The following is a 24,532-nucleotide window of genomic DNA, read 5'->3' on the forward strand; positions in this document are numbered from 1 at the left end:
GGTAAATCTAACTCAAAATGCTAAATGTTAAATCTAAATAATACATTTAAATAGAAATGCTAAATCTCGATAATAAATGTTAAATATGAAATCTAAATCTAAATGTTACATTTAAATATAAATGTTAAATCTGAATCTAAACGTTAAATGTGAAATCTTAATGTAAAATCTAAATCTAAATGTCACGGGTGAAAATAAATATTTAGCTAATATGCAAGTTCACTGAAAGTACCAAAATAAAAGCTCATTGATGATCAGATAACCTTAAAATCAAGACAATTTGGGGTGTTTTACAATAAAAAAAAAAAATTCTTTAACAGTGAAAAGCAAATAAAACAGCTATAGATAGTGATGTTCAATTGATTGATTATATTTCTTGTAAACATTTTACTGATCGTCTATGGCTGCTTTTTAGTAAAAAATAAATAAAAAAAAACTTAAAAATAAATAAATAAATAATACATAAGTTTTTAATCACTGAAACAATAAAATAAAGTTGTTGTTGTTTTTTTTTTAAAACATATCTTGCTATTCCACTCTGTTCCAATAGGTGGCAGTAATTCCTTTAAAGGTCGGAAGCTAAGCGCAGCAAAAAAACAGTAAACAACTACAGAGGAAGCGTCACTGACTGTGGGCGTGGTCTCTGCTGGAGAGCGATGTCTCCTGTCCTTATTATTAATGTTTTATTTTACGGTTCAGAGACAAGTGTAACGTATAACAACATATAAAGATAAAGTTTTACGTAGTTCTACTTGACATAGCTTGTTGTTTCCTCAAACCGAGTTATTTTGCGGTGACGTCCTAAGGTAACGAGCTAAGCGGCTAAAAATATTAGCTTAGCTTGTTCCAGTCGAAGTCTTTTCACTGCTGAGTATCAGCCCTCAGGATGGATGTCACGCTGTAATGGTGTGTTTTACCTGCAGATGAGTGACTCTGATACTGGACTGAGCCGGTTCGGTCAGCAGTAATGTCCTGTAAGTCCACTAAAGTGGCCCCGAGTGTGGATTTCGACCACAGCTGCTCGGACAGCGTGGAGTACCTGACGCTCAACTTTGGGCCTTTTGAGACCGTTCACCGCTGGAGGAGACTCCCTCCGTGCGACGAGTTTGTCGGTGCAAGGTAAACATTGATGTGGACACAATAGGGCCGAACTTGGCATACTGAAATTACTCGACGTTTCCTTGTAACGGCGAAATATAATATAATGCATAAATAAGTTGTTATTGTCCATAATGTTGTTGTCAATCCCCTTTATTATGCATTATAAAAATCTGTCCCTGAAAAATCTCATACGAACCTTCTTAAAACCTCTCAATCATTGGAACAATGAGAAACATCCCTTTCTAGGAATTAAAACTACGACAAAAATCTCAAAACTTACCATAATATTATCATATGTGCCACTGGCGGCCCGGGGGCCACATGCGGCCCTCGGTATAATTTTATGCGGCCCCCAAAGTAACCGTACAAAATGACCGAAAAATACACAAAACTAAGGCAAGAATACGTAAAAATAAATAAATAAATACAAAAATTACAACATTGCAGGAAATAGCGGCCCGAGGGCCACATGCAGCCCTCGGTATGATTTTATGCGGCCCCCAAAGTAACCGTACAAAACGCCAGAAAAATACACAAAACTAAGGCAAGAATACGTAAAAAAAAAAATAAATACAAAAAGTACAACATTGCAGGAAATAACCGTAAAAGACAAGAAAAGCCCAGAAAATACTCCCAAAAACACATAAAAGTTCTACAAAAATGAACAGAGCGACTTTAGTAACACACACAATTATGCCAGATAACACAAAACAACAAGAAAAATACACTAAATGACAAAAAAAAAAAAATCCAGAAAATGACAACAAAAGTACACAGACAAAGAACTACTCAGTAAACACATAGTACTAACAAACAAGCAAAACGACAACAGAAATACACAAAAAATACTACAAAAGATGCAAAATGACAACACAAATGCACAATATGACTCTGAAAAACATATATTTTACAAGAAAAATGCTCAAAAGGACAACATGAACGCAAAAAGCACACAAAATTACTATAAAAACAATTTGTTTTCTCCTATGTTAATGCTCAGATTGGTCATTATTTTAAATGCTGAGATGAATGTTGATAATGGGCCCTTCAATCAAACAAACACATTTTTGTGGTTCCCGCTGTGATAGAAGTTGCCCACTCTACTTTTGTTTTCAAATCCCTCTCTAAACCTCCACCCATGGAGGTTTTTATCATCTTTTCCTCCTGTGTGACAATTTCGTCAAATCAAAGCGGCATCTTTAAAGATTCCGTCTCGTGTGAATTGAATTTAAAGAGCAACTCCCTCGCTTTCAGAAACTGGTGGAATATCTTAGATGAAGCAAATATTAGCGGCGTTACGGTCATTTAAATTACAAAATTGCTATCCGTACGAACATGCTATTTGTACGTGGCCTCTGACGTCACCGGAAGTCATGTCACCAATTTGTACATTCATATCAGAAGAAAAAATGGCTGAACAAGCGATACACGTACAAATTCACGGTGGCAAGAAATTAAAATCCACTTCAGAAGGTTAGGGTTAGGGTTAGGTAGTCCGTAACGTAGTTTAGGAATCTACGTATTAATAGCAAACAGAAGTACTGGCCAATGGGGGGTGCTACGTATGAATATCACAACAATCCATAAATGCGTAGCATGTCCGTAACGTAGTTTAGGAATCTACGTATTAATAGCAAACAGAAGTACAAGTACGAAGCGTCTTAATTACGTGACCTATCGCGTCACCTAAACTGGCCAATGAGGGGCGCTACGTACGGATAGAATGTGGGTATATTGATACGGATAACCACTACCTTTAAATTAACATGTTCCTCGAGGTGCGTTCAGGGTCCCTGGAAAACCTGGACAAATTAATGTTTTTGTAAAATATCCCCGGACAGCCCAGAGAAGATGTGAAAAGAGGGCTGTCCGGGTAAAACCGGACGTATGGTCACCTGACCTTAAGGTGCCTTTATGAATGAAGGCGAACATTGACTCACAGGTGTCTTAATGTGTCTCCTCTCCTCTCAGACGCAGCAAACACACGGTGGTGGCTTACAGAGATGCTATTTACGTGTTCGGTGGAGACAACGGGTGAGTGTTTACACACAGCATCAATGTTAAAGGTTCATTACATCAGTATGTTACAGCTCTTTGTTTCTTAACAGCAAGAACATGCTGAATGATTTACTGCGCTTTGATGTGAAGGACTGCTCATGGTGTCGGTAAGACTGATAACATCCATCCATCCATTCTTCTATCCATCCATTCATCCATCCTCTATGCATGAGCCAATAAAGCAGAGGTTCTAGGGGTGTAACGATTCATTTTAGCAATGATTTGATTCAAATCAAGGACGATATTGGTTTATTTAGAATGATTCGATCCGAAACGATTCAGTATTTTTAGCCAAAATAATAATTCAATCAATGTGAGTGAAATAAATACCTGAATACTTTACAGTACAATTGAGCTTTCACAGATTCCTGATGTTTCTTGTAAGTGAATTGTCTATGAATTTAATGGCAAATGTATTCACATTTTATCTGAATAAAGTCCAACCAACGCTGAAGTTTAATTTAACAAGATGTTAACTTTTCTGCTCTTGTTTTCAATACTCAATACATTTTCAATAAATATATATATATTAGGTTTAGCTGACTCTTTTGCTTGTTTTTTTAACATAAAAATAGTACAATATAAATAGAAAAAATGAACCAACATCTGGTCAGGTTAAATGAGTAGTGGTTGAACCTGATACTTTTTCTTTTAACATGATGGTTATCCTGAGGCTTCTGCAGAGCGAACTTGCTAATGAGCTAACGCGCTAACGCTACCACAGTTGCTGCAGCTGTGAACTCTGTTAGAAGGGCCTGGTGGTGGATGGTCGACACAGCGAGCGACTCTTTAGAATATCTCCGACTGTTACTTTCTTGTATTGATAAAATCGATTTTATATCGATTAATGTCATCCGGAAGGCAAACTTGCAGAGCACAGATCGATGTCGTTAAATTATAGGAATATAAATTAATCTAATGGATGAATTGTTTCACCCTGCTGGGGACTTTGTGAAGTGTGAATGATCACCGTACCATGACAAGGATCTCTGATCCAAAAAACTGCCAATAATATCTGGCAAAGAGGAGATTTGGTGCTTGGTGGCTGTTTGTGCTCTCCGAGTGCTCTTTTTACTTATTTTGTAGTGTGTATTGTTGGAGAAGGTTTGATCAAGTGATGTCACTCAAACAGAGAATAATAGTCAGCAACCGTAGGAATGAGAAAAACTGACCAGTGGGTTAAATTACAAACATAAGAATATTCTACAATTGAATTGAATAATATATATATATTTTTAAAAGAAGTTGCTGAAAAACTACCTCAATAAGTCCAATAAAAACAAAAAACGAGTCTGGAAATGACAGCTTTTATTCAAGTGCTTGTATAGGAGAATTTGAATGGTAAATGGACTTGATTTTATATAGCGCTTTATCACCACACTGAAGCAGTCTCAAAGCACTTTACATATCAGCTCATTCACCCAATCACTCTCACATTCACACACCAGTGGGACAGGACTGCCATGCAAGGCGCTAGTCGACCACTGGGAGCAACTTAGGGTTCAGTGTCTTGCCCAAGGACACTTCGACACATAGTCAGGTACTAGGATCGAACCCCCAACCTCTCGATCAGAAGACGACCCACTACCACCTGAGCCATGGTCGCTATGAATGAAGGCTAATAAAATCTGATACACTTTTATTTATTTATTTATTTATTTATTTTTTGATGCTACCGGACCAATATCATTATCAAATCAGGATACTAGGGCTGGGCAAGAATCGATTTAATCGAATCTGCAGATAAAAATTATTTTTATTTTGGAAATTTGAGTTTAAAAAAAAAATATTTTTCTTTTTTCCCCACCACAGTTTTTTCGGACTTTTTCGCGTTCCGATGTGAGCCAGCCCCCTCTTTGTTTACCCTATGAATAGGCTATATGTGCGCCACAGGCATGTTCAATTTTTTTATTTACACTACGCTGAGATGCTATGGGAAGAGTTTATTATTTTTTTAATTGTAACGTTAAATGTTATAAAATATGTAGTTATCTGATTTCTTAATCAGAAAATTTAAGCTATCTCTTTAAGCTTTCTTAAACCTGGGTTAAAGCTTGAAATTATTGAATGACAGAGCCTCATTTACTTTTGGGATTGTTTTTTGCATTTTAACTCTTGAGGACAATCACAGCAATAAAGTTGCACTTTTGACAATATGTCTGATGTCTGTAGTCATTTTTAAGTGCATTAAAAATCAAAAATCGAGAATCAAAACTCGAATTTTTCCTTAAAAAAATCTGAGATATTTTTTTTTAGGCAAAATCGCCCAGCCCTACAGGATTCCCTTAAAATCCTGTGCCACTAGAAGTGATTCAGACTATTTAAAGTACACACATTCACCCCTATCATTTAACTATCATCACAAGTAGTAACAAACTCATACATTTCTCAATACAAAGTAAAATATGTTTGGACTTGAACACAGCCTGTGGAAACCATATTAACACCTGAACCTTTATGTTCTTTTCACAGAGCTTTCACTACGGGAACCCCTCCTGCTCCCAGATACCACCACTCAGCTGTGGTCTATGGCAGCAGCATGTTTGTCTTTGGTAACTTATCGTGTTTGTTGGAAAGTGTTCATGAACAAATATTGTACTTTTTGTCAGTTTCATTCATCTGTTCTCCTCTTAATGCACAACTCTGCTTCTCACGGGTTTTATTCGTACTGTAATACGTATAAAACTCTGTCCTAGCCCTGTCTCAGCTGTTAGGAGAAAGAAATGGAATGTTCAGGGTTCAAAAGAGAGCTTTTTAATAACATTTTATTGTGATATTAATGTGACCACATCTTTACAAATACGAGAAGATTTTGAAGTTTTTAATCGGCACATTGGCTTTACTATCAGGAATCCACTCGATTTTGCAGATAATACTGATGACAAAGCAGAGGTACGGTAGGGGTGTTCATAGACAAATCAGACCATATGATTCACGATTTGCATGTCACAATATGATATATCCCTATACTAAACAATGCGATAAACATTGCGATATGTTGTGATATCAATAATTACAAATTTCACCTTTACAAGTACAAAATGGTATTAAATACAAATTATTTCATTTTTTGAAAACTTGCGAGAACAAGCAAATGGTAACTAACTGTAATTCAAATACCAATATCAAAAACAAGTGGTATGTTCATCAAACTATCAAATTACATCTTTAAAAAACGTTAAACTTTCTCTTCTAAAACAGATTCTGATTCTGTCAAGTTCTTAAATTATTAAAAAAAAAAAAGTAACCAAATACATCTATAAAAGTGTCCAGTATGTTTTATGAAAATAAAGTTTCTAGCTAAAATGCATTGAGGAGTGAGGTAGTTTAACAAGGTCTGATGTGGTTCACTGACACCTAGTGACCAGACGTTTACGTGCTATTCATATGTTGGCACAATGAAACAGTTTTTTGTTAAAAAAAAAACATGATTACATTTATTTTATTTTTATTTTATTTTATTTTATTATTACATTGTTATTTTTTTATTATTATTTTTTACTTTGTCTGCATATGCTGTCTAAGGTCGACACTACAAGATGTGATCTTTTTAAGTTTTGTTTTGTTGTTGCAATTAAATAAATTAATTTATTTTATTGCATAATTGTGACCATCTCCATCCCCCCCTAAGGAAGGGTAAGAAACACTTTATTAAAGGGAGAATATAAAAATACATTTAATTAAATGAATATTTGGTGAAAATGTGTAACGGAGAAAGAATCTGTATATTTTCTACTGCTACGTCTCTTCTGATGCGTGAGCAACAACAACAGAGTGTGCATTTACTACTACTTCTTTTCTCACTTTCTAGGGGGCTACACTGGAGACATCTACTCCAATTCAAACCTGAAAAACAAAAATGACCTCTTTGAGTATAAGTTTGCAACTGGACAGTGGACAGAGTGGAAAGTGGAGGGAAGGTAATGTATTCAATCACTCCATGATTATTCTAGGTCTTATGTTTCCTGTTGTATTTTTTTGTTTCTCTGGGTTTCCAATTATATTTTTTATAAGTCACATGTTTTTTTTTTTTTAGCTTGCCCGTTGCCAGATCTGCACATGGAGCCACAGTCTATGATGACAAACTCTGGATATTTGCTGGTTATGATGGAAATGCGAGGTAAGCATCATTTGCCTACAAATAAAAAAAATTTGTGCACACGCCTAATGGATCATTTTTATTATGTGAAGGTTGAACGACATGTGGACAATCAGTCTGCAGGACAGAGAACATGCATGTTGGGAGGAGGTACTTTTTCTTTTCTTTTCTTTTCTTTTTTTCAAAATGTTTTTTATTACACATTTTAGGCACTCAATTAACAAAGATTTGGTATATTAATTACATGCATTAAAAAACCAACAAGATCAAGAATAAACCAAAAACATTCAATAAAAACAGTAGTAATGGTAGTAATAGTGGGAATAATAGCAACAAATAGTCAAGCAGAGCAATAGAAGTAAATAAAAAAGGGTTACACAAAATTTGAACTTACGCATATATATATATACATACATACATACAGTATATAGACACACACAAAGCCACAGATATATGTACGACGTATACACAAAGTAGAAAAAATTACAAAATAGAATAAAAGTAAATTAATAGAATACACAGAAAAAAATTAAACACAGCAGACTGACATTTAAATTAAAAATATGTAGACAAAATTATTCCAACTATTTTTATAGACATTTACAATCAAATACAGAAACAATTGCAAATAAGAAAATCTTAAATAATAGATTGAATGAAAATAAAATTTGGGAGAGGTCAGATGGTAAATGGAGGTTCATCAACAACTATACCAGTCATAACTTACCAATATGTGCAAAGTTACAAAAGAATTCGTACGATACACATAAATCAACACGTATTAACGAGAACAACCAACACAACAAAACACGAGAGAGCAACATTGCTGGAGCTAATTCTTTTTTTAAAATAAAGAAGAAAAGAAAAAAACAACTATGGTGTACTCTGAAACTGCAAAGTCATAGAGAGGAGGTACATTTTGAAGTTAATAATTGGATCTCGGCCTCACGCGCTGACATCCTTTTTTTTTCACGTCCATCAGATCGATCAGAGTGGTGAGATTCCACCGTCTTGCTGCAACTTCCCTGTCGCTGTCTGCAGGGACAAAATGTTTGTGTTCTCTGGTCAGAGTGGAGCAAAGATTACCAATAACCTCTTTCAGTTTGAGTTCAAAGGTCACATGTAAGTAAAGTCTTCTAATATTCACCCTGAGCACCAATCTCCCAGTGACCACTGCCTCATTGACCTTATTCCATACGTTTCTCAGGTGGACGAGAATCCCAACTGAACATTTACTGCGCGGCTCTCCTCCACCTCCGCAGAGACGCTACGGACACACGATGGTGGCCTTTGACAGACACTTGTATGTATTTGGAGGCGCGGCTGACAACACGCTGCCCAATGAGCTTCATTGCTACGATGTGGACTCTCAGACGTGGGAGGTGATCCAGCCCAGCCTTGACAGTGAGGTGTGAACAGAACCAAAATTAGGAAAATGTCTTTGGATGTGGATGTAAATAACTTGGATGACTCATTTTTTTAAAATACGTGTTTACTGTTTTTTTTTTTATTCCCATTAGCTGGTACAGTAGTAACCAGCTAATCTTCCTGGAGTCCACAGAGACAACAATAAAATACGAATACAATCACATCAACTATGATATGTCAATTACAAATACAATTATTAATGTACCTAATAAGACATTTTAAAACACACTTAATAATCTTCATGAATAAAATAAAAAAATAGATACAAAACAGAACCATGCAACATACAACCACTCTTAATTTTTTATTTATATTCATTTTAAATTCCTGTTTACCTCTAATACGATGCAGACCATTCCAGATACAGTAGTTAATGCTCTTTTGATAAAAGATCGACATAAGGCACTTGTTTTTGGGTGAGGTTAATTTATTCACATGATGTGAATAATGTGAAATTACATTCACATTAAAGCTGCTGGAGGCCATCTTTTTTTTTATCAGATGAAGACACTGTAAAAAAGTAAAAGATATTTTCCTCGAGAAAAGATGTAAAATATGGAAGCGGATTGGAGATAGTTTTGATGGAGAAAATAGTTTTGGGCAAATCAATGATAAAGTCGAAATATATTCTCAAGATTAAAGCCGAAAAGATGATATTAAAATCTACAAAAGCTGACTAGGGCCAATTCTTTCTATGCGACAACAGTCTTCATCAAATCTGGCCCTAATCTGTTTCCGTACTGCTCCTTTTCCAAACTTCACTGATTTTTCTTTCTGAACAAATTAAGGTATATTTTTAGCAATATCTCTTCAAAGTCCTTAAATAGATTACAACTCCATGTTTATGAGCTAAAAGAGAAACAACCTCTTTGTTATTAAACCCAACTTTGAAGAATAGTTTAACGCATTCATTGATACATGGCATTTTATAAATGGCCACAATCTGCTGTTGGTTGTCATATGGTGAATTGGCCCTCGTCAGATTCCGTAGATTTGCCTTCATTAGCAAACCATCAAACTATTATCATAATATTGTATTTTGAGTTAATTTTCAAAACTTTAATCGAGACATTTCGACTTTATTCTTGATTTGCCCAAAATTCTTTTCTCCATCAAAATTGGCCCTAATCCACTTCCATAGTAAAATGTTGAATTTGGTAAAGTTTTGTGCATTGCATTGTGGGATGTGAAGTCCTGTAGATGGATGTAGAAGCGTTTTTACTTCATTCTTATTATGATTTCTTGTGTTTCTTCTCCAGACAGGAAGGACAGTGATTGGCTTGACATCATTTTTGTTCTACTTTATTCCCAGTCACATCACCTCATTCTGCAAGACTTTAAATTCTGGAAGGACTTGGATCTTTCCATATTAGCCCCAATTTAAACATCAGTCATTGTTTTGCCACAAATTTCAGTGAAAATGCAAGATATGTGTTGGAAAGTCACTTTAGTTTTTTGGGGTAAACAAGAAATCAAAGTAAGAATTAATGATAATTATAATAATAATCTATTTTATTTGTATTGCACTTAACATGAAAGAAATCTCAAAAATTAAGTAAGAGCCCTTCCATGTGTCCTTCTGTGGGACTCCACATCCCACAATGCAATGCAAGAAACTTTGGACAATGTCAACAAATGGAGTGGAAATTATTAAAGCTTTCGAGTTGTGATTTCAACATTTTACAACTTTTTTTCCATAAATAATCTTTGATTTATTGATCAATGAGGCCTGTACTGTCTTTATCTGATTAAAAATATATATATTGTCTCTGGCAGCTTTAATCAGAAATACGTTAATAACACAAATTTGTTACATTGGCTCCAAGTATAAATTATAACAAAAGTGAAAAGAAAAAAGGATACATACATTACAAGTATATATAAAAAAGGAAACGTGAGGACCATGACAATGATTATCTTAAAACCAGAATTAGGAATAAAAATGAATCACCAGGAGTGAATATGTGAAAATATGCGTGGAAGTATAAAACAAATGTGCAGCAAGAATATAATGTAAGAATAAAAGTTAATTAGTATTTATACATTTGTCCAGGGAGTTGACTGTCCTCTGCTTTGAATAATCTCAGTACTGATAAATGCCAAGGATTATAGAGAGCAGTTTGTTAAGGATGGACAATTCACATGTTTGTCATCCTTCTAATCATTATTGTTGTAGTTCAAAAGGAAATATTTTAAGGCAGCAATTAATTGATTGTGTACTTGTGGTTTGAAAGTTGTATTTATTTGTGCTGTCAGATGCCCAGTGGGAGACTCTTTCATGCTGCTGCTGTGATTCAGGATGCCATGTACATCTTTGGAGGGACTGTGGACAATAATGTCCGCAGTGGAGAGATGTACAGATTTCAGGTTAGTGCTGCACACAAACAAACAAACACCTTCCCTTTTTTTTGGAGATGTATTCCCTTACATTCAATGAAGTACAGTCAGGGTAGGTCATCGTGGCATGTAAAATACTAACAATGATACATTATTGATTTGACCACTTGACTGCGCTATACATTTGTTTTCTATATGATTTCTACATTTTTATTGTCAAAATCGCTGAATTTGCGCATTTCTTGTTCAAATCCATTGAAAGCGGTGTTTCACCTGTTACTCAGTCACACACACCAGTACAAGTACTCACATTACTGTAATTGAGTTGCTTTTATGGGTACTCGTAATTTTTTGAGTATGTTTCTAAATTAGTAATTTGTACTTAAGTACATTTTAAAAGAAGTATTTTTTACATTTCTATACCCAATCATTACTGAGTAAATGATCATTTTCTGTGATTATTTTTTTATTACCGTTTCATGGCACATTGAACGTAATGCGTAAATTCTTAGCCATGTCGGTTCATGTTGGGGCTTCTACCTATTATGTTGTTACCCACATGGCACAGTTTTATTTATTCATAAATGTAGCTATACTTAGAACCTGATAAATTTTTTTATTATCTTGAATTGAATTTATTGCTGTTATTTTATTTATTTATTTTTTAAAAACTAGAATTGTACATTTTGACAAACTTTTTATTTTGCCTTTGTGGAAACTTTTTTACAAATGTGGCTTAAAACCTTTGAAATGTCCTTATTAGAAGATCTATGCCTAACAAAACACCATATTTGTTTTATTAACTTTTAAAATGAGACTAGTTGATTGTTTGAGAGCCTGTGCGCCGCCATGTTGAAATGACATCATTGATGACACGAATTGCCCCTTTTAGTCCATTGAGTTCTGTAGGAGATGAAGTATTCAGGGTCATTTAGCAGCTTTTTCCAATTGAGAATGACAACTTGTGCTGCTTTGGGTTGCTCTAAAAATCAGTGAAACCTAAAAAAAAAGTCAATGTAAACCTCTTTTGTTTACCGAAATTAGATAAACAAAATCTGTGATCGCAGGTGACGACAGTTCCATCTCTGCTGTTTCGTAAATGGCATGAAGAAGACAAGAGCAAAAAATCTGGACTTAAACTATTATACCATTAAACCATTTCTGACAAGAACGCCAGTTCGATCCTGGTTTCCTGTATTTACATTCACGGAGCTCTTCTTCTCTTCTTCATGTCGTCTACGAAACAGCACGTGTCAAACTTAAGACCCCAGAGCATCCAAAATGACACAAAAAACATGGAGAATCAATGTGTAAAACGTAATGTTCAACTAATTCGCTTGTAGATATCGCAGTACCTCAAAATACACAAATTCACTGAAACTTTACAATATTTGTGAAGGGCTCACAAGAACTCTCAATTTTTTCCCAAATCTTGCCATTTTTCTCCCAATTTTTCCACAATGTTTCCCCAAAATGAATAAAAACCAAATCACAAAATCAAGTACATTTAGGTGATACATCACTTATTGCTCGGATATTGTTGGTGCCTTACAAACTTTACATATCTTTTAAACGTGGAAGTGCAAAGTAGGGCATATTATTGTTAAAATTTCTTGTTTTTTCTGTAGTCAGCGGCCCACTTGTGATCAAACTATTTGGTCCCTGAACTAAAATAAGTTTGACACCCCTGGATTAAAGCCTAATCAAAAGCTTTTAAAATGAAATTTGTTGATTAAGGTCAAAATTGAAATATGATCAGAATCAGAATGTTTATTGTAAATTATATTCAAACTCGTACCATTTCAGCGCAAAAACATTCAATATATGCAATAATATCTTCTTGCAAAGGCAGAAAAATATAAGTACAAGGAAAATCCATTTACGCATTTACAAATATAAAATTAGATTCAAAACGAAGCGATGCATTTAAGCTTCTATTGGTTTCATAAATATGTGATATCTAAACCTCACCGCACGTCACTGCCTACATTATCAACAACATAGAGCTGATGAATGATTTCTCTTCCAGTTTTCGTCTTATCCAAAATGTACGCTCCACGAGGACTACGGCAAGCTGTGGGAAAACCGACAGTTCTGTGATGTGGAGTTTATCCTTGGGGAGGTATGTTTTTATTAAAGGGGACATATCATGCTAAATCCACTTTTTTAGCCCTTAAATGCATTTTGATGTATATTTAGATTGTTTAGAAGCACAGAAAAGTTCAAATTAATCTCTTCAAGCACTCCGTTGATATCTTTATATTCTGTTTTGGTCATATTTTTCAATCTGTTTCGATTTTTCGATTCTCTATTACGTTTTTTGAACAATTACGTCAGCGGAACTGCCAAATTAGGACATCGACTCCAGGCCCAACACTTTGAGCAATCCGCCATTTTTATTTCTCGCTTTTATTTTGTAGTCCAAGCTCAAGGATGCAGAAGTTACGAGAGGAGAAATCAAAATGTTTGGTTGTTGGATGTAGTAACCCACACGCTTCATTACAACGTCTCCCAGCATCAGAACCTTTTCAAAGTGCCTGGTTGAGTTTTATTTTTCACGAAAATGTACCCACATCTGTGGGTAAGGTCATTTTTGTGTGCGCGCAGCACTTCAAGGATGACTGCTTCAGCAACCTCCACCAGTATAAAGAAGGATTTGCTGAAAGACTTTGTCTGATTGAGGGTTCAATTCCTTCTATCTTTGGAGACGACGAACAGAGCACTTCGGTAAGCTGTAAATAACGCTAAAAAGTGTGATGATAAGACGTCCCTGTCATTGTTTTGTTAGCATTAGCAGTTGCACCGTCTTCATATGTTAGCGCTGTGTGCTCGTTTTAGATCCTTGATGATATGGCCTACGTGGTTTAATTTAAGTCTAAAGTTTTCATTAGTCATTTCATTTTGCCGTTTTTGTCTTTGAAAAGACCATTAAAATGCATTTTGTGACGTTAGCTTGGCGCTAGCGTTAGCTCGGTGCTTGTGTTAGCTCACTTGTTAGGGTTCTGCAGGTTCATCATCTTCATTTTCATCTCGCTCCGCCGGGTCAGACTCTGGCTCAAACATGTAAAGCTGGATGGACAAGTCTTCTGTTGTTAACATTGTGTAAATAACGTGAATAAACTTTTTCTGTGCCGCTACATAGCCATATCTCTTCTATCAAACTACAAAAATGGCCGAGCAGGGTGGAGTTGAACCTGGAGAGGGGGCGGGATATGAAGTGTCTCATTTGCATTTAAAGAGACCGCACCAAAACGAGTTGCTCTTAGAAGCACATCAGAAAAGGGGTAGAAAAGGGGTGGAGCTATAATAATGAGGAATTCAGACCCAAGCAGTGCAGTTCCGCTTTACATAGACCACAACTGTATGATTTATATCTAAAAAGGAAGGATTTAAAACCATGATATGTCCCCTTTAAGTATTATAAAGTTACTGAAGTGATGAATCATTTTATTAGTTTTTTTGTACAGTCCACCTGTTTAACTTCCATTGGTCATTCACCTGTTGGTGTTGCTTCCAGAGGGAGGAGAGAGTTTTGGGACACATTGCCATCGTGACGGCAAGATGTCAGTGGCTTCGGAAAAAAATCCTGCAGGCCCGGGATCGACAGAGACAGGTTCGAGCTGTTTTATTTCCTCTGTTAATTTTTTTATTTATTTATTTTTTTTATTTATTCAGTTCATTTCCGACATGGTCGCAATCACAGAAATTCACTTTGACATTCAGAGCAAAATCACATCATTGTTTTTTTTTTTTTGTCCTTTTTCATGCCGGAAAGGGCGACGGAAAAAAGCATTTTGCTTATCCAGATCCGTCCCCTGATTTGAACACAGATAATTTTACATCAAACCTCGTTTTTTCCCTAGTCAAACATTCTCATCTTTTTCATACCATAATTTCATCTTTTCATTAACGTCTCTTTTTTTTTTTTTTTTTTTTTTGTCCTTTTTTATGTGATGTGTTCTTGTCTGCAGTCATTGTTCCTGTTGTTACTCCTCCTCACTGTCCTTTTTCTCCGTATCTCCTCGAGCTTTCTTTTCCAGTCGTTGTTTACGTTCCTCCAACTCTCCAAACGAAAAGTTCTTCTTCTTTCGGAGTATCTTCATATCCTCGGAAAGTCGCCTCAGCATACGATGCATCAGAAAGGCACATGCACATACACATACCCCCATCATTAGCAGGCCAAAGATCATGACCCCTAGCAGATAGATGTCCTCCACATCTTCCACTGTCAGCGGGGAGAGACAGAGCATCTGGCTTCTCCCTCGTGCATCCATGACATATTCACTTGGGTATGTGTCCTTTGGACACGCTGGTTCGTGCTGTAGTAATTGCCTTGTCGTGAAGATTTTGTCGATGGCGCTCAATGACCAGTTGATGAGTTCCATGTCGTCGCTGTAGAGTTCGATGAAGAGTTGACTTGGGACCTGTATGCGTGTAGAAATATCCTCCATGTTTTCTCCTTAAATCCTTTCAGATTTACGGATTGTTGTGTCTCTGCGTCAAGGCTATTCCAGAGGTTCATGGCTCTATACACAGTACTATGTTTGCCAACGTTCGATTTGACCCTGTCTGGTCTGAACACATTATTATGTCTGAAGTCGTAGGAATTTTGATTGTATGTGAAACGTTTTTGTATTTGATGTGGTAGTTTTTTAGATGAAGCCCTAAATGCGTGTATTTGTGTGTTGTAGTGTATTATTTCTTGCAGTTTTAGGTATTTTGCCTTCTCGAATAATTCGTTTGTGTGTGCGTTGTGGTGCTTTTTGTAAAATTCTTATAGCTTTTTTTTGTAGTTTAAATAGTGGTTCAAGATACGTTTTGTAGTTATTACCCCATATTTCGGAGCAGTAATTTAAGTGCGATGCTATGAGTGAAGAATAGATTGTTTTAAGTGATTTGGTATGTAGGATTTGTTGAAGCTTCCATAGGATGTAACTGCTTTTTGCAGTTTTTAACTGTTTGAATATGTTTTTTCCAGGTCAGCTTGTCATCCATCCACACTCTGAGTACCCTATATTCTTTTACTTGTTCTATTATTTCCATGTTTAGTTTCAGTCTTATATCTCCTGTTATTTTTCTCTTTCCGAAATTGATGAATTTTGTTTTACTGACGTTTAGGGCTAGTTTATTTACATCTAATCATGTCTGAATTTTTGATAGTTCTTCATTTGTTGACTCTATTAGAGTCTATTATCAGTCTAGTTAACAAAATGTAGGAACAAACACTATCCATACTATTCCTATTATGTTCTCATCTTTTTGTGCACGCTGCATCGAGGCCTGAAGCATTAAAATAGAAAACACAATAGTCATGTCCCTCTTTTTAGCTTTAAGGCTGTCAGTTGAATGCTCTACAAATTCAAATAATTAACTGAAAAAGATCTAAACCCTAAAGCTTCAATTGTAAGAAAAAAGGCTTCATAGATTTTTTTTTTTTTCTCTCTTCCTGCAGAAATTGAAGCAGGAGAGCAGTGAGGAGGGTGACGAGGCACCATCTGGAGGCCCAAAGGACATCCCTGCAGGCAATAGGCCATCGAGCTCACCGCCACTGCTGGAGGTCTCCATCAGGGAAGCAGAGGCCCAACCTTTTGAAGTCTTAATGCAGTTTCTCTACACGGACAAGATCCAGTATCCCCGCAGAGGTAGCACCGTCCGTCACGTCCAGATTCAGCATGTAGGTTTTGCTAAAGAAATGGTGTCCCGTTTCTTCTGGTTTCTGTCCACACAGGTCACGTCCAGGATGTTCTGCTGATTATGGATGTTTACAAACTGGCCCTGAGCTTTAAGCTCTCTCGGCTGGAGCAGCTGTGTGTGCAATACATCGAGGCGTCTGTGGACCTGCAGAACGTTCTCAGTGTTTGTGAAAACGCCAACAAGCTACAACTGGATCAGCTTAAGGTACATCCACATCACCATAAAATATATCGATATATCAGCCAATATGAGAAATATGAACATTCATATACACATAATATATACTGACATCATATGTGTTAAACTCATGGCCCAGAGGCCAAATCTGGCCCTTAAGAGTATCAAATTCGGCCCCCGGGAGAAAGTAAAAATAAAAGGGAACACTACCATCATTGTGTGAATGAAACTCAGCAATATTTGCAGGGACTTATAGTTTTCCCGGTGCTTATATCACATGATTGCAGTCATTTTTAATGTTAAACTGTTGAAAAAACAAAAAAAAAATGTACAAAATTTTTCAATCTTCCTAAAATTATGCCATAATGTTTCCCTTAATTAAATAGAAAATGGTCACAAAATCTAGGAAATTTAAAGTGAGACGCTGTTAGGACTGATATTTGTCACTCATTTCCCACATATTTAGTATTTTATGTATACGTAGAATTGCAAACTATGGCACAATAATGTTGAAACTACATCCACATAATTTCTGTGGCTTACTTGAGATCAAGCTGCTCTCTATTTAGCCCCTGAACTAAAATGAGTTTGATGCCCCTGTTGTACATGAACACAAATTTTTATAATATTCAAAATTACAAAGAAGTAGAACACATACATTAGAAATAATGAACTTTATTGAATAACATTAGCTGTGTTTCCATTACAGTTTTTGGCAAAATAAAAGCAATATTTCAAAGATTTCAACAAAGTATGATTGCGTTTTGAATCCGTTTCCATTGTACGTCCTTTTGGAGCCTTGTAACTCTGAAATCTCATCCTGCGAGACTTCGCTGCAGGAAGGTGGACGCTCCAAACCTCCTTATAACATTCTGAATTAATTTGTTGTTAGCTGTCTAATGTGGCAATAATAATTTTAAAGTATAATGCTAAGAAATGTATCTGTCTCCTCTTCTGTCTACATGTACTGTGCCATGTTTTCTCGAAGAGAAGTGGTCAGTTGTGGAAAAAGTATTTTCATTGTGCTTTTGCGATACATTTCAATATCAAAACGTCTGAAAAAACCTCCTCATGAATGCGTAAAAGCTTTTTAGCAATATGTTTATTCAGATGTTTCCACTACCAGTTTGTACTGCTCTATTTACTGTAGGGTTTACGCATTTCCAAGGGTAATGGAAATGCAGCTACTGTCAACATAAGGACTGTAAAGCCACTGATCAATGAGAAAAAGCAAGCTGTATTTACGGAATACAATGTTAATAAAATATTCAAAAATAAAGATGCTCAAATTGCCAACAGTAAACATGGATAATTAAAAAAAAAATGCAAAATGCAACTGTAAACAATGAACCAGTAAGTGCACCTCTCTGTGTTGTAATTTTGTAATCATTACTGCAGATTCAACAATGTCGGCTTATAATGCACAACGCACAAAGCCGCAGAATCACCTCACAGCAAAAAATACATCAGTTACATCAAGTGTGTCAAACTCAAGGCCCAGGGACCAAATCTGGCTCTTTAAAGCATCAAATTCTGCCCGCAGGAGAAAGTAAAAATGAAGGAGAAAACAATAATTATGATATAAATTACCAAATAATCCAGTTGCAGATATCTCAAATTCAGCAATTTAATGATTGCATTAATATGATAAAAAACAAAGGAAAAATGCAATCATTTTTAATTGCAAACTGTGGAAAGAATTGTTATTTTTAAACCTTACAATTTCTCACAAACAATTCCACAAAAATTGGTAAAAAAATCAATAATTTCTTAAGTGAATTTGATCCGATATTGGAAACTCGGGCACAATGATGTTAAAATTGTTCTTTTTTTCCCCCATTTAAATCTGCGGTTGACTTGAGATCAAACTGGTCCATACTTGGCCCCTGAATTAAAGATAGTTTGACACCCTTGACTTGCATGTGCTCCAGAAATAAACAGTCCAAGGTGGAAAAAGCTTGACATTTACACCAAGAAATCTTTTTTTTTTTTCTTTGTTTCCAGGAACATTGTCTCAATTTTGTGGTGAAGGAATCCCACTTCAACCAGGTGATCATGACTAAAGAGTTTGAGCATCTTTCCACTCCGCTGATAGTGGAAATAGTGCGACGGAAGCAGCAGCCTCCGCCCAGGCTGTACTCAGACCAGCCTGTGGATATCGGGACCTCCCTGGTGCAGGACATGAAAGCCTACCTGGAGGGAGGCGGTCTAGAGTTCTGTAACATCGTTCTGCTTTTAGACGGTCACCCCCAGCCTGCACATCAAGCCATACTGGCGGCTCGGTCCAGGTGTGTTTGTTTTTTTTTTTTTTTTTTTACATCCTCCTGGTCTAAGAGCCTTTGGGAAGCAGTCGATTAAAAAAGAAAGTTGTTCATTTTTACTGATACGTCTTTTTGTTTTTGCGCTCCTCAGTTACTTTGAGGCCATGTTTCGCTCCTTCATGCCAGAGGACGGTCAGGTAAATATTTCCATCGGTGAGATGGTTCCCAGCAAACAGGCTTTTGAGTCAATGCTCCGTTACATCTACTACGGTGACGTCAACATGCCTCCAGAGGATTCCCTGTATCCTTTTCTGATTCCTGCAGCTTGACACCACTTCACAGACAACTATTTGTTCAGATATAAGATAAGTGAATTGTGATCAATTCATTACAGGACAAAATAACAATAAAAAACGCCATTAATCGCTTTTTTTTTTTTATTTATTTGAATATAAATGTATTGATGTCTTAAAAGGGACAATGCACATTAATAAACAGACATGCTGTAAATGAGGAGTATATTACAACAGGAACACAGTTCAAACAAAATAGTAAATCCATACATAACACAAGAGAAACAATGTATAAAAATAAAATAAAAGGCTGTCAGTGTGAACAAGAAGCTATGTTTCTCGATGCCGAGAAAAGGAGGTGTATGTACTGAGTTGCCTGATGTGGTCTAGAATTTGCATTCCAAACAGCGTGGAACCTTTCTCATTTCAAGTATTCTCAGTAAACCCATAAAACTGATGCACAGACTACACTACAAGAAGGGAGACTGAAGCTTATTTTGTATTTAAATACTTGTGTTAGGAGTCTCTGCTTTTGTTAGTTCTCAGAACAGCATGAAAAGCAGTTAAATAGATTACTGAGTGTGTCCTAACCCTAAACAAGCCACACTACAGAACTCACTCACACGTGCTGTCCCTTAGAGGAGAAAAAGCTGTTTGTTAGTAAATGTGCCTGTGTGGCATTTTATATCATCAAATTTAACCCAGAATTTTCTTTCTGATAAAGCTTTGAGTTAGAAATATTGAGTGTTTGTTCATATCACCCAGCCATAGTTTCTCGTTTCAAATATTATCTGATTAATTTAGATTAATCGAGATTAATTAATTACAAACTCTAATTAATTAGATATTTTTTTTTTTAGATCTAGTTCCACCTCTAGTTTGTATGTTTAAATCCTCAGTAATGCACTAGCTGCAGGGTTGGGGTCAATTAGAATTGTAATCGCGTAATTGTAATTGAAAGAATTTGTTGCTGTTGTAATCATAATTGAATTGTAATTGAGTTCAGATAATTGACTTTGTAATTGTACTTGGAAATGAAAATTGTTAATACCTATATTAATACGAGGCTTAACAAGGTAACCAATAGATGAGAAACAAATTATATGATAAATGATATTTTTTTGTTTATTGTTTTTTTTATTTGTCTTTTGTTTATTCTACAGCTGATTTAAGACCTGGATTAAAACTGACCCTGTTATCATAAGAGATGCTAACAGAAAGCTAACACAAGATGAAGGTTTTTTTTATTAAAGACTCAGTAATTGTGATTAATTGAATTTGAACTTTGCTAATTGAGAATGTAATTGTCATTGACTTTTGATTTGGAATTAAAAAATGTTGGTCATTGTAATCATAATTGAGTTGTAATTGAACATGGATAATTGAAGGCGTCATTGCAATTGTTTTGTCTCCCTTGACTCACTGATAATCAGCTATCTGTTTTCTGCACCGTATTATTACGGCTTCTCTAATAACCGGCTGCAGGCTTACTGTAAGCAGAACCTGGAGATGAACGTGACCGTGGAGAACGTCCTGCAGGTATTTCTGCTTTCACTCACACACTTTGTATTTATGTTTTAGAGGTAAATGTTGAAATCAACCATTGTTCCCTTTCTCAGATCCTGGAGGCGGCAGATAAGACCCAGGCTCTGGACATGAAGAAGCACTGCCTCCACATAATTGTTCACCAGTTCATTAAGGTGGGTGGGCTGGTCTCTGCAGCCCTGGGGTTTTGCTGCCCACTCACTGCAGCTGAGCTAATCCTCTAGCCCCGTCTTCTTTGTGGGAGACCGACACCTTTGACCTTGGAGTAGATCAGCCTCCATCCTCTGTGTGGAAGTGTTTACATCCTGGGCCGGCTGTACAAGCATCTCATCACATAGCGACCAGGGTCACCAGGGCACACAGATTATTGTTTGTTATCCAAGAAGCTCTCAGTTCTCACTTGGCATATCTCGCCTGTTAGCTCTGCTCTTATTAGTGGCTACGCTGCCTGGAACCTATTGTAATCTTACGTGATCTTCTTCTTCTTCTTCTGAGGAAATGTTTCTTATGTGCAAACAATTGTCATTTTTTTCACAAAGCTCCAGTCCCATGCCAGATTGGCTCAGCTACAAAAACAGGCCAGTCGCCCTGATGGGGGTGCTACAGCAACCCCCTAAAGCAGTGGTACCCAAACTTTTTACAGTCCTGTACCCCTTCAGACATTTAACCTGAACCCATGTACCCCCCTACTCCTGCACACATAAAAACATAATAATGTAATGTCATATACAGCGTAGCCCTACAGCACAAATCTGGCCCTTTAGACCATCAACTGCAGTAGAAAGGTAATATGACTGAAAAAACATAAATTATTGTCCAGATTACCAAATAATTCAGTTGTCAATAAATCAGCTCAGATACAGTATCTAGATACACAAATTCAATATATATTCCACAACATTTTGAGAATCACAATTTTCCCATGACTGCAATCATTTTGAATTTAAAATTGTTCAAAGAAGTCAATTTTCCTGCAATTATTTAACATAATTTCCACAATTTCAATAAAAATTGGTCTTAAAATTAATGAAATTTGAAAGAGAAAATCCTGCAGTGATATGTCACTTATTGCTTGGATATTGTTGGCGCCTTACATACTTTATGTATGATTTATACGTTGTGTAAAGTACTAACTTGGGTACATTAATCAATGTTTTTTTATTTCTATTCATGTACCCCCTATGACAATTTGCGTACCCCTGGGGGTACCCATACCCCACTTTGGGAACCTAGGCTCCAAAGCAGTGTGTCCTACCTTTTCACAGTCCTGTACCCCTTAAGCAGGGTTGGGGTCATTTATAATTAACGCAAAATTGATAATTATTATGACCTAATTATAATTGTAATTGTAAAAAATCTGTTGCCGTTGTAATCATAATTAATTAGTAATTTAGTTCAGATAATTGACTTTGTAATTGTAATTGCCATAAAAATTCTATAAAAATTGTCAATGATAATATATTTATGAACAAGGTAACCAATCAACAGGAAAGAAATTAGATGATAGATATTTGTTTTTAGTGTATTTGCAGCTGATTTAGGACCCGTTAGCATAAGAGATGCTAACAGAAAGCCCTAGTCAGCATCCGTATATTTGACTTTATTAGCAAACCTTCGACTTTTATCACAATATTGTATTTTCAGTTTATTTTTAATTTTTTGATTTTAATCTCAACATTATATTTTAACTTTATTCTCAAAATTTATAGTAATAATAATAATAATAATAATACATTGGATTTATATAGCGACTTATTTTGGTATTTATTATTCTTTCACTCCACACCTAATGGTGGTTAGCTACTATTGTATCTACAGCTGCCCTGGGGCAGACTGACACAATGTGGGTGAAGTGTCTTGCCCACAAGGACACAATGACAGACACTACTGGAGCAACTGTCCCCCACTGTGGCACCTGGAATTTTCAGGGGTCTCCCATCCAACTAAGCAGGCCCAGACCTGCTTAGCTTCTAACGAGACAGGCTGGTATGGCCACAAATTTGAACTTTAATCTCGACATTTTGATCAAAATTAGCCTTAATCTGCTTCCATAACTCGTGAACAATTGGAGTCAATGCAAAAATCAGATTTTTAAACATCAGTTTTTCACTTTTGGAGTCAATCAGTGTTAAAAACTCCATCCTGTCTACATGCCACCTGTGTATTTATGTCTTTATTAACTTTTTGCCTAAAAACAAGATGGCAGCTGTTGGCGTGTTAGCAGCTATAATTGTTTTTGTGAAGCTTCTGTTTATTTGCTCATGCACGATCCTCGTTGACTTTAAATACTCGTCACTTGTTTTTGATTTAGTTTTTTTTTTGTTCTCTTCCCGTCCTGAAGGTGTCCAAGCTCCCTAACCTGCGCTCGCTCAGCCAGCTGCTGTTGTTGGACATCATCGAGTCTCTTGCTACACACATATCGGACAAACAGTGTGCAGAGATGTGCTCTGATATTTAGGGAGACACTGAGAGCAGGCCTCTCGTCCAGTGACTCTCCTTGTAAGCTCCTTTCTGTTGGACCCTGCATGCCACCCTCCCTTATGAAGCCAGTGTCTGTCTGCTTCTTCTGTTTTTCACTTTTTTTTTCTTAAAGAAGTGAATTTGCTGAAGCTTTTTTTTTATATTCCGATTAATTTATTTTCCTCACTGAAAATCTTCTCCCAGTGTTTCTTCATTTCTTTTCATATTTAATTTTTTTTTTTTTTATCCAAATTGAAGTTTACAGTAAGATTTAATGCTTGCGAAACAGATTGTTCAAATTTTTCCAGCAAGTTTATTTGTTTTAATATGTTAAAGTCTGATTTATTCAGACAACTTTTTTATAGGAAATTTAAATTTACTTTGATCTCCTGACATGTTTCGACTGCCAACTGTCAGTTTTATTCAGAGGCATCTACTGATTGCTTTGATGTATTCTCACACGTTCTTTTCTCAGGAAAGCATTGATGCTCGTCAGGAGATCAAAGTACATTTCCTAAAAAAGAGTTGTCTGAATAAATGATACCTTAACATATTTTTTTAAAAAAAAGACTAAATGAACTTGCTGGAATTATTCATTTTGTCTTCTTTTTGAATAATATGTTAAGGTTTCATTTATTCAGACAACTTTTTTCAGGAAATTTACTTTGATCTCCTGACATGTTTCAATTGCCAGTCTTCCTCAGAAGTGTCTGCTGAGCACTTTGATGTGTCGTTATGAGCCTAGAAAGAACTCACAAGGACACATCAAAGCTCATCAAAGATCAGCAGACGCCTCTGAGAAAGACTGGCAGTTGACAGTCGAAACATGTCAGGAGATCAAAGTAAATTTCCTTAAAAAAAGCTGTCTGAATAAATAAAACCTTAACATATTATTTAATGTTCAAATTCTGTTTGTCTCTTTCTCTTTAATCCTAACAACCATGTATTCACTGAGTTTGATAAATTGATTTATATAATCTTTATGATGGTTTTCAGGCACACAGCTAGAAAAAGCCCTGATTGATCCTTTAAAACCTTAAATAACTATACATAAAGTCTATATAATATACAATAACCTG

The 24,532-nt window shown here is 35.9% G+C and overlaps 1 protein-coding gene across 1 annotated transcript; it reads left to right on the forward strand.

Annotated features, from left to right (window-relative positions):
• The first annotated feature begins 613 nt into the window (after window positions 1–613).
• Window positions 614–24,532, forward strand: lztr1 (leucine zipper like post translational regulator 1). Its single transcript, XM_028457970.1, has 20 exons — window positions 614–806; window positions 924–1,119; window positions 3,073–3,135; window positions 3,210–3,266; window positions 5,632–5,711; window positions 6,971–7,079; window positions 7,196–7,279; window positions 7,351–7,408; window positions 8,241–8,380; window positions 8,466–8,667; window positions 10,943–11,053; window positions 13,053–13,145; window positions 14,541–14,636; window positions 16,476–16,665; window positions 16,752–16,921; window positions 18,899–19,182; window positions 19,307–19,456; window positions 20,882–20,987; window positions 21,068–21,148; window positions 23,335–24,532. Exons 2-20 carry the CDS (start codon window positions 968–970, stop codon window positions 23,449–23,451), a joined length of 2,343 nt encoding a protein of 780 aa, XP_028313771.1. The 5' UTR covers window positions 614–806; window positions 924–967; the 3' UTR covers window positions 23,452–24,532.

This window comes from Gouania willdenowi, chromosome 9 (assembly GCF_900634775.1).
Source record: "Gouania willdenowi chromosome 9, fGouWil2.1, whole genome shotgun sequence".
In the NCBI taxonomy this organism is placed as follows: domain Eukaryota; kingdom Metazoa; phylum Chordata; class Actinopteri; order Blenniiformes; family Gobiesocidae; genus Gouania; species Gouania willdenowi.

Excerpts from the sequence above, each read along its gene's own strand:
- lztr1 (XM_028457970.1), top strand. The coding sequence starts at position 968 with ATGTCCTGTAAGTCCACTAAAGTGGCCCCGAGTGTGGATTTCGACCAC. Across the intron at positions 3,267-5,631 it reads AAGGACTGCTCATGGTGTCG|AGCTTTCACTACGGGAACCC; the intron begins GTAAGACTGATA and ends TTCTTTTCACAG. Across the intron at positions 13,146-14,540 it reads TGGAGTTTATCCTTGGGGAG|AGGGAGGAGAGAGTTTTGGG; the intron begins GTATGTTTTTAT and ends TGTTGCTTCCAG.